This window comes from Bacillus rossius, assembly GCF_032445375.1.
Source record: "Bacillus rossius redtenbacheri isolate Brsri chromosome 9 unlocalized genomic scaffold, Brsri_v3 Brsri_v3_scf9_1, whole genome shotgun sequence".
NCBI classification, from domain to species: Eukaryota; Metazoa; Arthropoda; class Insecta; order Phasmatodea; family Bacillidae; genus Bacillus; species Bacillus rossius.
Window position 1 is genome coordinate 21,064,302 of NW_026962012.1, and position 13,523 is coordinate 21,077,824.

Here is a 13,523-nt window from a genome sequence, read left to right on the forward strand (position 1 = left end):
AGTTAGCAGGGCTCAGCACTGCTTCACAAGCTGCTCTAGGCAAAAGTGGTCACGCGAAGAAATAAAGTTACCGGCCCCCGACATGCCTGGAGGCGGGAGAAATATTAGCCAGAATGCTAGCCTAGCATGAGGCTGGGAAAGAAAATCAGCTCGCCTCTGAGAACAGAGGCTGAGGGCCTGGCCGCAAAGAAAATAAGATGAGAGAAAAAAAAAATATATCCAAAAATATTTAAAATTACAAAATTTCAAATAAAACGTGCCTAAATCCCTAATACACGGCACAGGTCTCACAAGACAAGTTGATTTTTTCACCCCTCATGTTCTCATCATGATTGGTTAAGGTCTATTTAAGAAAATTTAACACTTGCATGTCTTTTTACACCCACTACATAACACAAAGTAATTATCTGCTGAAAATATTTGTGACAAAAGAACAGATGCAAAGGAAGTATAGAGTTAAATTTACAGAAATAACCTTTGATTAATATGTAGTAGTAATGAGAAAATTAAAAAAAATCAACACGGTGTGTGCGATACACACCACCACCGTATAAAAATTCAGCTTTTGACAAATTTTTGGCAGGTAATTTCCTTCACTTCCTGCACTGCCACTCGTAGCCACAGCTCTGACGGACCCCACACAGCAGTCGTGGTGGGGGCAGCAGGCCTGCGCCGTGCAGTCCAGCCAACACCCGCGCGCCAGTTCATGCATGCTGAGATTTAATTACTTTGAATAACTATAAGTGGTTCAGGCAGTCAAGCATTGTAAGCTTTCTTGGTATAAATTAAATAATGATCACATCCCTGTTCAAGATTATTTTTCTCAACGAAATAATGCTGACATACACCAACCAGCACGCTATTTGTCCTAACTCATTTATCCTAAAGTAATTTTTTCTAATGTCATTTTTCCTAAAACTAAGGGTAAAAATTTATCAATTTTACACTGTCATTTGTCCTAAAGTTTTTTGTCCACTATTTTAAAAGTATTTATACCCATGCTGGTTTGCTGTTTTCAATATATTCTGTACACATGTCTTGTAAATGTTTACAACAGAATGAAATACTATGTCACTAAATGCTTGTAATAAGTCGTAACAATTCTCCCAAAACGTTACTCATGTTTTCCCAAGCAAGAGGAGAATTCTCAGTGGTTACCAGAACAGATGTGCATAAGATGCATGGAGTTATACTTATGTTCAACTGAAAGACAGTGATTTGTATTTTCAAGTATTCTGTCAATTGGTAAGGAATGTTTATTTTTATAATTAAGTGTTAAATAGCTTTTTTTTTATTTATGTGTTTTACCTCCACAAGAAGCACCTTATAGCAAGCAAATGGCTTAAGATCCAATCCTCTAGATAAAATATTAAAATTTCGCCAATGCAGTTTGACTCCAGAGGCAGGGTCTGCATGGATGGACTGGCGCCGGCTGCCCCACGAGGACAGGCCTGGAGAGTGAGAGGCGACCGAGCGAGTGGTGGGGGAAACATGAGCACACAGAGAGAACCCACAGGCCACGGCAACGTCTGACACGTTTCCCTCTTGCAGAGATCAGGGTTCGACCCCTGGTCGCCTTGGTGAGGCGAGTGTGCTGACCACTCGACCACCGCGCCTCCACCAATTCAGTAGATGTTTCAGTTAAAATTATATCTCTGGCAGGAGTCCTTGTAAGTGCTGCAGTTGTTCCCCTAACCTAGTTCAAGATTTTATTATTCAGTCAGGATTTATTTATTTCAGCTTAGAATTTAATTAATTTCACCATAAGATACACATCAATGTTATATAATATTTTAATGCAGGGCTGTGGAGAGAAACTAGTACCCAGTGGGAATTAATATTGTCTCTCCTTCCCGCTTCCTTAATGTACCTACAACTTTAAAAACACCAAATTTTAAAAAATTAAGACTGTAAACATTACCATGCACATAATTGTAAACATGATGTAAGTTTATTGCATAACAGGTAAGCTTCATGTAAATTTAGGTATCAAAAAATCTCGAATAACCACCTGGGTAACACTGGTGCCATATCCTTGCCATTTACACTCAATGGTCCTGTTTATAAAAAAGGTACCGGTATTATTCAAAATAAACAACATTAAAACAGCAAAAATTACCAGTGTTAAAATAAAGAAACACTCACAAAAATCACCCACAACAGAGCCAAATATATACATATATTAAATCTGTAGAAAAGGATAATTATAATTACATGACAAAGTTAAAGAAAAAAAAATTATTTCCTAAAAAAGTCCTTTAAGGAAGATTGTTTGAGTTTAACAACACTCTTCTTGCTGCTAGGAACGCCTTCTACTGCAGTCTCGCCAACATTTCCTGGAGCCTGCGGTTTGTCGTCAAGACTTCTCTCCTCCAGACCCACAATCTTCTTGGTCACTGCAACAACGACACAACACTCAGTACGCTTCACCCTGCACGACGTACTTACGACTCACAACCTTCCTGGTCTCTTATAAACACAAGTCTGATCTCCTCACGACTCGTCCACATACTGGTCTCCGGAATACAACATACCAGCTGGTCAATCAGAATTACCGTATTTACCCACAGAACAGTCGCATCTGCGAATGGATCATAACCCTTCATTTTGAACAAAAATCTAACATTTTAATGGTAAGGGTCACCCCTGCGTATGGATCGCAGCACCATACATCTGTCTTCACTAGAGTTCCGTGGATATAAGTGAAGTGTTCCTTTTCTCAGCTTATTGGCGCATGAGAAATAGGACACTGGTTTGACCCTCGGCTCTTCTTCGTCTGTTTACTGTGTGAGAATGTGAGGCGGCCCACTTCTCACACTTCCTATCAAGAATAAAGAAGAGACTGCTATTTTTTACACACTTGTTTCCCTTTCGTCTTTTGTATTGTATTTTTTGACCCATCCCTTTGCCGTGGAGAGAAGAGGCAGCAAGCTAAGCCTTGTCAGTTTCATCTATAAAAATAGCACACAGTTTACGGTGAGGCTGGAGGAGTAGAAAAGGTACTCTTATAAACACCAGCGATAACTGCAGTTTTGTCACGGTATGTTCAGTTGAAAGTGTGGGACATCTCATTCTAAAACAATAATGATTGGCAACAGTTTTATCATGAACACCTGTCAAGATAGACACGTCAACTGTGTAGGGTGTCAGTTCACTGGGCATTTACAATGAAGAGAAGGAGGGAGGGAGGGAGAACCGTCAACACTGCCCAACACTGCCGTATGGCCTCACACGTGCACTCTCTCTCTCTGGCTGGTTTATATTTAGATTTCCCCTCCTCTCCTCATCAAAGCAGCGCAGCAGATGTGTCACTTGCCGGCGCCACAATCTGTCGGGCGGCAGACACGGCACACGTACAATAACTGCGTTGTTCACGGAGCTTCACGCAACTGCTGAGATATTTTGACTTATAATTTATACTTACTCATGGAGTTATAGTCATCAAAAACCAACAAAGATTAGTTACTTGTGCACATACAGTATTCAACCACACAGTACAATATTATTTTTTTAACCCAAAGTAAAAATTTGCATATGGCAGTGCATTTTTTTAACTCTCACAATTAAATAAAACAAGCGACCCATACGTGGGTAACTGTGGTATCATGGCTGATCTCCTCATTAAAACTACCTTCCTAGTTTTTAAAAACACAGGTGTGCCTACATATGTATCAGTAAAATTATCCTGGCTGATTTCCAAAGTGCTGCCAATTAGTATTTATCGGTACAAATCTAAATTTGAATTTTGAAAAATAATTTTGCCAGTAATTTTATCTGCTAAAACTTAAATCTTTTCCACCTCCCCAGAGGTAGATCTGATTTTTGCAGAGCCAGTGTGAGTCAGACTGCGCTCATTTTATCCCCGCCTTGATGCACGGCCGTTGCCTGTAATTCTCATCCGAGCCGTGACAAGAACTGCTATGTCCTGCAAGCCATTAGAGCAGCTAGATTTTGAGAGCCAGCCTTACGCGAGCGATTTCTGACATGAGCAAGCGTCATTTTGCTCAAGCCCTCTGCAAGTGTCCGGCTTCTGCCTAGAGTTTCCCACTGTCCTAGCATTTTCCAACCTCCCCCCCCCCCCCCCCCCCCCCGGTTCCCCATCCTTTCTACTGCCTTTCCAGGGAACCATGCCCAGTTCAATGGCCGGCCATCAACCCAGGCTGTATCCAAGGACGCCCATCAGTCTTTGAATGTACCGCCTCTGCCCTCTCGTGGCAGATTTGCGAGTTATTTCCCCTGGGTGTTTTAACACCCGCTAAACGCCTGCCGCCTGGCGCCTCACACAACAAACAGTGTCCCATAGTTCATTTCCAAGCCATCAGAGTGCTGCACTAGTCCCCTCCATAAGCCCAATGCTTTAGCAGTCGCCTTGTGTGGGTCGATCTCTCCTTGTTTCGGACACCCCTCAGTAGGTCCCGCTGACATCGGCCAGTGCCACCAACTTCGAGATATCAAAGTCAGTATTTCTCGACCACCCCCTCGGAAATCTTCGGAACCTTTCGGTCCGGAAGCCAAAGTCTCTCCACTTTCTTTCGAAAGCCATCGGGTGTTTTTAATTACGAGTCGCTACCGCGACAAAATACTTCGCGCCACGAGACTGACAACTTCGTATCATCGGCGAGCCACACAACAAGACTTCAGTCTGGTCATCATTTCAAATATGTAGTCAGCTAGGCAAGGGATGTTGTCCCTATAACTTATTTCTTAATTAGTAATTAGTCAGTCTGCATGCATCGTAGAAATAGTCATACTTTGCTAAATTTTATTGATTTTTTTTTTTAAATTATGGAAACGTCGGTGACAGTCGCATGTTTGCGAGCTTGGCATCCTGGCTGGCTGCTTGGCTGATGCTAGAAGCCACCTCCCTGTCTGGTGAGTTTTTGTCAAACTTTTATTCCCCGTCCATCACCGTTTTTAGTGGGCATTTTCTGCTTATTTTACTAACTGTCTGTGAACCAGTTCTGATCGTGTTCGATTGGGGCTTGTTCACAGACAGGGTCCAAGAGCCGGGTGTGGACATGACTACACCACCCTCGACTCCTTCCTGCAGCAAACAGGACAACTAAGGCACCCTGGTACTACGTAACAGCCCACCTTCGACCAGCGAACGTCAAATCTCCAGTCCTCCAGATGTTTTTGTTATGTCTACAGTGTAATCATTAGATCACTAAGTTGAAAAGATTGGAACATCCAAAAAATTTTCTTTACGGATCTTTAATCACTCTAAGCGCTAACTCTGGGATTGTTTCTTTAACCTTTTTTTTTGTTTTTTGATTTTGTTTATCCATGCCAAATGAAACCTAAGAGTAATTTCCTAATTATGGCCGGCCCATACTTTGAATGATGTAATTTTAATATATTTTAATATAATTTAATAAATTTAATATATTTGTCAATATGTATACTATCTAAATTTAGTTACCATTTTAACCTGTTTGTGGTATTCATGTTTTGTTATTTTATAATTACTTAACTAATAGTACAATAAACATAGAGGCACTTATATTTAGACAAAATCAATTTGTATTATTTTACCTTTTGAAAACTAAAAGATCCACCAGTCTCCCAAAGTCATTTTAAGGGGACTTTTAAGTTACACAAGTCATCAAGAGAGTAATGTGTAGCACCAAACAACGAACTACCTTCCTGGTATCAATAAACACAAGCATGTCAGCATGACAGACAGATTTGTTCTGGTTGATTTACTTTAAACTAATAACCTTCCGGGTTCAAGATGACACATCAGACTTATATAGCATCAAAAGTTTCCAATGCCATTAACCTTAACATCCCCTGTTTAATACATTTTGGAGTTATTAGATTATCCTCCTTAAAAACACTAAAAAAATACAAAAAATCCTTGCTTTTCATCATAAATCTTAACCAATTACATACCACTTGCTTTCCATGCTTAATTTAGGTTTGGGTTTATATGGATGCTCAGCACATTATGCAGTGCCGTAGCATCTAAATTTAAAACATCAACAAATATTTTTGGCGAACATTATTTTTATTTATATATAATTATTTCATAGTTTTTCATGAATTTTGCGAGTCATGTTGTCTTCTAGCCGGGCCGATCCGATCTGTGACAAACATTATATATTTGAGCAAATGGCCTGCCAACCTTCTCCAGTTAAAAAAAAATAGTTTGGAAAAGAGATGAAAGTGTTGGCTTAAAAGATTACCAGGTGTATTTGGTCTATGGAAAAATAATTCTGTATGGCAAATAAAATCCCCCACCCCATATTTTGGGTGGACATATAATGAAATTGAAATGAATTTTATGCAAGTAAAAAAAAATGTATTGTTTTCTGGGGGAACGTGCGTAATGAGTGCCACCGCGTGGACCCGGCTCAAGACTCTGCCCCTGGGTGGTGACGTGGCATGTGTGGTGCCCTCTGGCTGATGGTCACTGGTGCTCCCTAGCTGTCCCGCAAGCCTCCAAGTCTCAGCTGACGGACACGTGGTGGAATGACGAACACACTATCTTCTGATGAGAGCCCTTTTATTGACGTCGCAACACAGTGATCAAATCCGAGCTCCACAAAATAATTACGTAAGATACTGAAAAAGCACCAAAGGCAACTTGAATGGTTTAAGGACTGACCGGGGCCATATGACTTGGCCTTGAGAGAAATAATCATCGATAAGCGATTAAATGTTACACAGAGAACTTAAATAATTACGTTATGCAGTCTGCCACTCAGAGATCAGACCAACACAAGTGTTGCAGTCGACGAGGTGCGTGGAACGGGCGGCGAACAGAAGAGACTGTCGCGGCCAGGGTGTCGTGGCCGCAGGAAACAGCTGAACTACTGTTAGGTCGCTCAATAGTTACCTGATAATATTTTTAGCATAGCCAATACTCTTAAAAGCAAAGTATTAATTTAACATAAACTATTAGCTATTACGATACTTTTATTATTTAAAACTTAGTTACTAAAATTCAAATGTGAATAGCTGGTGCGAGGGTAGGGTGCTGTGCCGTCCTTACATACTAATGACTGGAAACATAAAGACACTGAGGTTTATATAAAAAACAAACAAGATGACAATTACAATGAAACTAATCAGGATTAGGGGGCCACAGCACAGACTCCACGCACGCCTCGGGGCGTATCACACGCACACACGCACGGCAAACACCGGGCCACAGAGGGTGCTGGTGGGGGGAGAGGGGGGGCTGAAGTGGGGCGAGGCACAGCCGCGTTCGACGTCAATGTGACTGATGTGCCAATGAGCAAGAGGATCAAAAATTCATTTAAACAGAAGAGAATAATTTTTCTTTTCAAATTTAGTGTATATAAAGGTTTCTAGCCTATTTATTTACTGAATATTTTGTAACAAATGAAACAGAATGCAAGGTTCCAAGGAAATTGAAAACTTAAGACGCTGTGTGTGTGACACCTGGCCGGGCAGCAGGCTCACCGATGAAGCCGTCGTCAGCAGCGCTGGTGAGCGAGGTCAGCGACTTGACGAAGGTCCTGCCGAGCTCCACGCTCACCGGCGACGGCTCGCGGGCCTCCGGCTCCTCTTCTGCCACGCCGCCGTGCAACACAGAGACACGACACCATCAGCTCCCTGTTTCACCACCGGTCCTCCGCTGTTTTCCAGCGCTCCTCACTGCCGGCCGTGGCCACGTCCCGATGATGCTACAACACTCATTCCTATGTGACTTTCAGTCTGTCAGAAACATCAATTCCCGCTGTAAAACATACTCAGAATCCACTTGCAAAGTTCAGAATATTTCAAAACTTACGTTACGTTTGTAAATGAACATAGCACATCAATTTATACATTCATTTTGGTCCAAAAATGTCAGGATACATGATTTTTCTTACTAAAGTTTGGGTTTTATCCATCCGTATAATATTTTGTTCAGTAAAACGGTACTATCACCAAAAATAAATATACTTCAATATTAAAATACAAGCAGCTAGATGCTGCAAGTTACACAACTGATAGTTCAGTCAATATTTTGACTGGTTTCTTGTGACCAGCAACGGTTTGACTAAGAAGTGCTTCTTTTAAATCTACGTATTGCTTTATGGAATCTTTATTCTCATTTTATCTACATGTTGTTTGCAATGTAAGTACATATTTTTACTAGCATATGTAAACAAAAGCAACATGCGCTATTATTTAAATTTATTACCTGACCATGACCCAGCCTTTTACAAAAGGATAAAGTTTAATATATGATTTAATAAAAATTGTAAGGAAAAACCAGTGATTCATAAAGAAGTGCTGTTTTTTTCTAGGGAGATTATGATCCTACCAAATTTAAAGGTTTGGTATTTTTAATTCTGCACCAACCACCTTTTGAGGTTAGTTTGATCCTACAGCAAAGACTGTACATTTTGTTAATCTGCACATTGTGTGCTGGTTTCCTGAAATACAATGGATAGGTAGTGGTTATGCTTGTAAATCAAGCTTCTAGTAACAATTAAATAATTAATTAACTGAATAACATTCTACAAGCTTTAAAATTAACTTTAATGCCTATTTGGTTATTTTCACACTGTTATGTTCACCTGTTGCTGTTACTAAATAAAATCTCCAAAAATCTACAATTTTTTTATTCATTATCATAATTTTGTAACAATTAATTTTCCTTTAATCACATAACCATAGTATAAAGTTACTGAATATTTATGTTTAAATCATCTATCAAAAATTAGGTATTACTTGCATGTAAAATTTGTTACTCTAAGACTATTTACTTAATTATTTTGCAATTTCTTAGTACAATATTTTAGCTTTGCTTTTTCAATAGAGTCTTAACAACCAACAGAAAGTTAGTTAAATATCAATGTTAAATATCAATGTTAAAATTTATAAAATTTAATTTAATAAGTTGTTAATCATTTAAAGTAAAAATAACAGCTCACACAGTTTGATTTTGCTATAGCAAAATTATATTTAGTGGCAATTATACATTTAAAGAAATACAAGTCATTAGTTTCAGGTAATTTTACGATTGCACAAAATTCGTAAACCTCCGACTCGCATAGTACGAGTTCAATCAACGCGAATGTGCATAACGCGAGAACAATTTTTGTGGAATGGTTTCAGATAGTGCGAAATAAAAACCCGCATAACGCGAGGTGAGAATGAATTTTTTGGTATAAATTTACTGCCGCGGGGTGTCGCCGCATCGTCGGATACATCTTGTGAATGCCGCTCGGGCAGTATCTAGCCGAGATCGGCGCGTCAACTAATGCAGGAAAAAGCTGTCTCAGCTATCATGTTATCTAACCCGCCTGCCCGGTGTGTGTGTGTGTGTGTGTGTGTGTGTGTGTGTGTGTGTGTGTGTGTGTGTGTGTGTGTGTGTGTGTGTGTCGTTTTCATGACTCAAAGCGGTTCCCAGGTGACTGTAGATATACTAGTTATCATCAAGCTTTGTTTTGTTGGCTAAAAATATGTAGTTGAGCGATATTTGCTAAAAAAAATTTTAAAATTCCGAAAATACTTTTACTCTATGCTTTCTAACTTCCTCTTTTCATAACACCAGGCGGAGATAAGAAATTCCAAATACTTAAGGAGATATCGAATTTTTTAATTTTCATCACAATAATTTAATTTACACGCCCTTATTTATTTTACCAATTCCGATTACACGCGCACACAATTTAAACTGTAATAAACGCCAGCGGCACGAATCGTTTTAAGTGCAGTGACCAACCACGTGGTCACACCTCGACTTACGTATAAAGTTTGAGAAAAGACTGATAATGGTCACAATGTAACTATTTAAGCAGTCCCCCGACCGAGAGAAGCTCCGAGGACTAAACGAAAAAAGATTTGAATTAAAGATGAACAGAATTACTAAGCGGTGATGAGCAAGCGGTGAGGTCCCCGGAGTGGTGAAGCGTCTGCTCTCGGTCGTTGATGGCGGAAGACTGGGCTGAGCTCATGGCTCTGCTAGCCTAACATGGCGTTCTCCCGCCGAAACAATTGTCGTTAAAGGTATGTTTGATTTCGTGCCACGAGAAACTAAAGTAACATGAAAAGGATGCTTGAAAAATTACGTGACATTTACTGAGTATAAAAAAAAGGATAATAAAAGTTACAATTATTAAGAAATATATTTAAATATTGTCTGGCTTCAGCTTCCGTCGGTGTGCTTCGGGAATGTCCGGAAACGCCCTTATATTTAATTACACAATTTTAAACAAAAGTACATAAAAAAAACCTCCCGGCCGATCTGCCCTCACGTCGCACTCGGGAACAATAAAACAATTTACACAGTTGAGTTTAATTATATATAGGGGTGCGGCGCACTGGCTCTACAGCGCCCTCTTGCTGGGCGAACACACACGCACACGCGGGTAGGCGGGAGGTTTGAATGGAGGGTGGGTGGTGTTTGGGCAGTGGCATATCGGACTCAAAAGGGGCCGCAGGCCCGGACGATGTCAACATTCTCTGCTAATCTTTTCGCTTTGGTTGAAAGTCAAATTCTCTTCTGCTAAGTAAGTTTCTCTGAAACTGTATCGCTGACTATTTCCACAACAATCTTCGTCCATAGAAAACGGACCTGCCGGTATTCAAAACTTACTTTCCCCCCCGTTGATTTTCTACACAAATTAGGAAGATGTTAATGAATGACCTTCAGCTTGCGTTATTATATTGAAGATATATCTTTTAGAAATAATGATAATTTTTGGGGAGAAATATACAAGCAATCATAAATGTTGCAACTTGAATTTCTGTAGCTTTCTTCCTGAGGTCAGGTGCTGTTACGTACCACTCCAACTTTTAAAACAAATATTTCCCCTAACTGCATTCAATATGCTAAGGCTCAGAACCGTATCGGAAGTTTGAGGTGACATCTTGACTTGTTCTGTTTACACAGAATGTCCAGAAGTGGTATGTTTTATTACTAACACAAAACATTGCTGGAGGTCAGCTCAGTGGTGAATATGCTGACAAACTTTATCACTAGCTGCACCAACTGACCAACATGACAGCCTCATAGCCAAAATAGATGTAGTGACAATTAATATAAAATTATATTTTAATAACAATTTTCAGTCATGTGCTCTTTTCTTTTAGATTTTTAAATTGTGTTTATGCAAAAAAACTATTAGATAACCAAATAAATATATAGTAAATGATGAATTTATTACTTGATATATAAGGAAAACCTCAAATTATAAGTGAAACGCCCACCCATTCTACAGTAATTCATAAACCGTGAACCCGATGGGACCAGTTTTTAAGTCCTATTCACATACCCAAACTTTTTAAGATTGTGTGTTTAGTACCACCTACCAAACGTCATCATTACACATAGTTAATGCAAGTATGTTCGTAGTTTTATCCTTACTGTTAGAACTCTTTTGCAGCTAATGAATCTAACGAAAGTTGTAATGCTAGTGATTCCGAGAAAATCAGACAGCTTATATCAAATAAGCTAACCCCTCTGTCCTAAATGACATGTTATAGCATGTTTCCTTGTGCATTTGTTTTCCAGGTAAATTAAATCTAGTTTCTTTAACAATATATGATATGCCTACAAACAAACAAAGTTATTTAATTAATGCACTGTTTTTAACAGTGGGCTTGCTACTGCCTTAATCATATATCACCATTTTAAGCTTTAATTTGCGTATTCAGATCATTACAGATATGCTTATTCACTAACCTTGCCACTATTTTGCTCCCACACATTAGTACAAAACTAACTCCCAGCGCAATTTGCTTAACAACCTTGCAACACTAACCTTGTCAAATATACAGCATGTAATCTGTACAGAAAGGTACAAGAACTCTAGACAAATAAACACACAATTGGTAATTGTAGCCCAGCCAAAGCTGTACAGAAGGGCAGTGTACCCATGCTAGGTGTGCAAAACACACCTACTGTCACTCCACACAAGCAGGGACATTGTTACCTTTGTGCGACTCTTCGGACTCCGACTCTTCAGACTCCGAGAATTCTATTATACGTTTCATTTTCTTGGAAGGTGGGGCAGCTGCGTCACATCTACCAGCTCCTGAAACAGCGAGTACACAGTTATACCTCTGAGCAGCACCTGTCACTCCCATTTCACAGCAGTCCACATGCAGTCAACCCACCACTCTTCACACTATCTTTTAGGAACATGCCAACAACGAAAATGTGTTGTAACAAACAACTCTAATGCTGTATTTTTCAAAACAATACATGTTAGTTTTTTTTTTTTTTTTTTTTTTGTGTTTTAATTAATTCCTTTTTAATGTGCTTATTGAAAACATTCATTTTAAATAATTAAATTTACTGATATAAATGTATAGTTTTTCCAGCGTGCCAACAATAATTAGTAAGAGTAATTTTGAGCTAAATAAAATTACATTTTTATTAAAATAGGTTTTTATGAAGCAAATGTATTTCCCTTTTAAGAATATTACCCTGAAAGAAGTTTTTAGCATCCAGTATCTTAAAAAACGTCTTAACAAGGTTTTACTGTATTAATAACATACAATTTCAATCAAGTAGTTAAAAGTAAGAAGAAAATTGAGAATAAAAAAGACAGTTCAAAACTAACCTCGAGAGTTGCTGGACTTGGAAGTAGCTCTCAGCAAACGCTGTTTCCTACTCTTGTTTTTGACCACACTGTCTGCTGCAGCTACATGGGGCCTGGTCTCTGGGACAGGGAGCGGTCGACTGGTGGCAGACTCAGTCTCTCCCTCGTGCAGTGCCTCGCTCTCTCTCTGCCAACACAACCAGCCACATGAGCATCAGGCAGGGACAGGGAGCGGCTGACTGGCAGCAGACTCAGTCTCTCCCCCCTGCAGCGCCTCGCTCTCTCTCTGCCAACACAACCAGCCACATGAGCATCAGTCAGGGACAGGGAGCGGCTGACTGGCGGCAGACTAGGTCTCTCCCCCCTGCAGCGCCTCGCTCTCTCTCTGCCAACACAACCAGCCACATGAGCATCAGTCAGGGACAGGGAGCGGTCGACTGGCGGCAGACTAGGTCTCTCCCCCCTGCAGCGCCTCGCTCTCTCTCTGCCAACACAACCAGCCACATGAGCATCAGTCAGGGACAGGGAGCGGCTGACTGGCGGCAGACTCAGTCTCTCCCCCGTGCAGCGCCTCAATCTCTCTCTGACAACACAACCAGCCACATGAGCATCAGTCAGGGACAGGGAGCGGCTGACTGGCAGCAGACTCAGTCTCTCCCCCCTGCAGCGCCTCGCTCTCTCTCTGCCAACACAACCAGCCACATGAGCATCAGTCAGGGACAGGGAGCGGCTGACTGGCGGCAGACTAGGTCTCTCCCCCCTGCAGCGCCTCGCTCTCTCTCTGCCAACACAACCAGCCACATGAGCATCAGTCAGGGACAGGGAGCGGTCGACTGGCGGCAGACTAGGTCTATCCCCCCTGCAGCGCCTCGCTCTCTCTCTGCCAACACAACCAGCCACATGAGCATCAGTCAGGGACAGGGAGCGGTCGACTGGCGGCAGACTCAGTCTCTCCCCCCTGCAGCGCCTCGCTCTCTCTCTGCCAACACAACCAGCCACATGAGCATCAGT

The 13,523-nt window shown here is 40.8% G+C and overlaps 1 protein-coding gene across 1 annotated transcript in view; it reads right to left on the reverse strand.

Annotated features, from left to right (window-relative positions):
• Positions 1-1,913: 1,913 nt before the first annotated feature.
• The window catches only part of LOC134542633 (uncharacterized), a 116,525-nt gene continuing 104,915 nt past the window's right edge, over positions 1,914-13,523 (reverse strand). The window contains exons 5-8 of the mRNA XM_063387030.1: positions 12,534-12,699; positions 11,901-12,002; positions 7,432-7,539; positions 1,914-2,396 (exon numbers count right to left, since the gene is read on the reverse strand). Of these exons, the coding sequence (XP_063243100.1) occupies positions 2,239-2,396; positions 7,432-7,539; positions 11,901-12,002; positions 12,534-12,699 (534 nt within the window). The 3' untranslated portion in view covers positions 1,914-2,238. The remainder of the gene's footprint in view (positions 2,397-7,431; positions 7,540-11,900; positions 12,003-12,533; positions 12,700-13,523) is intronic.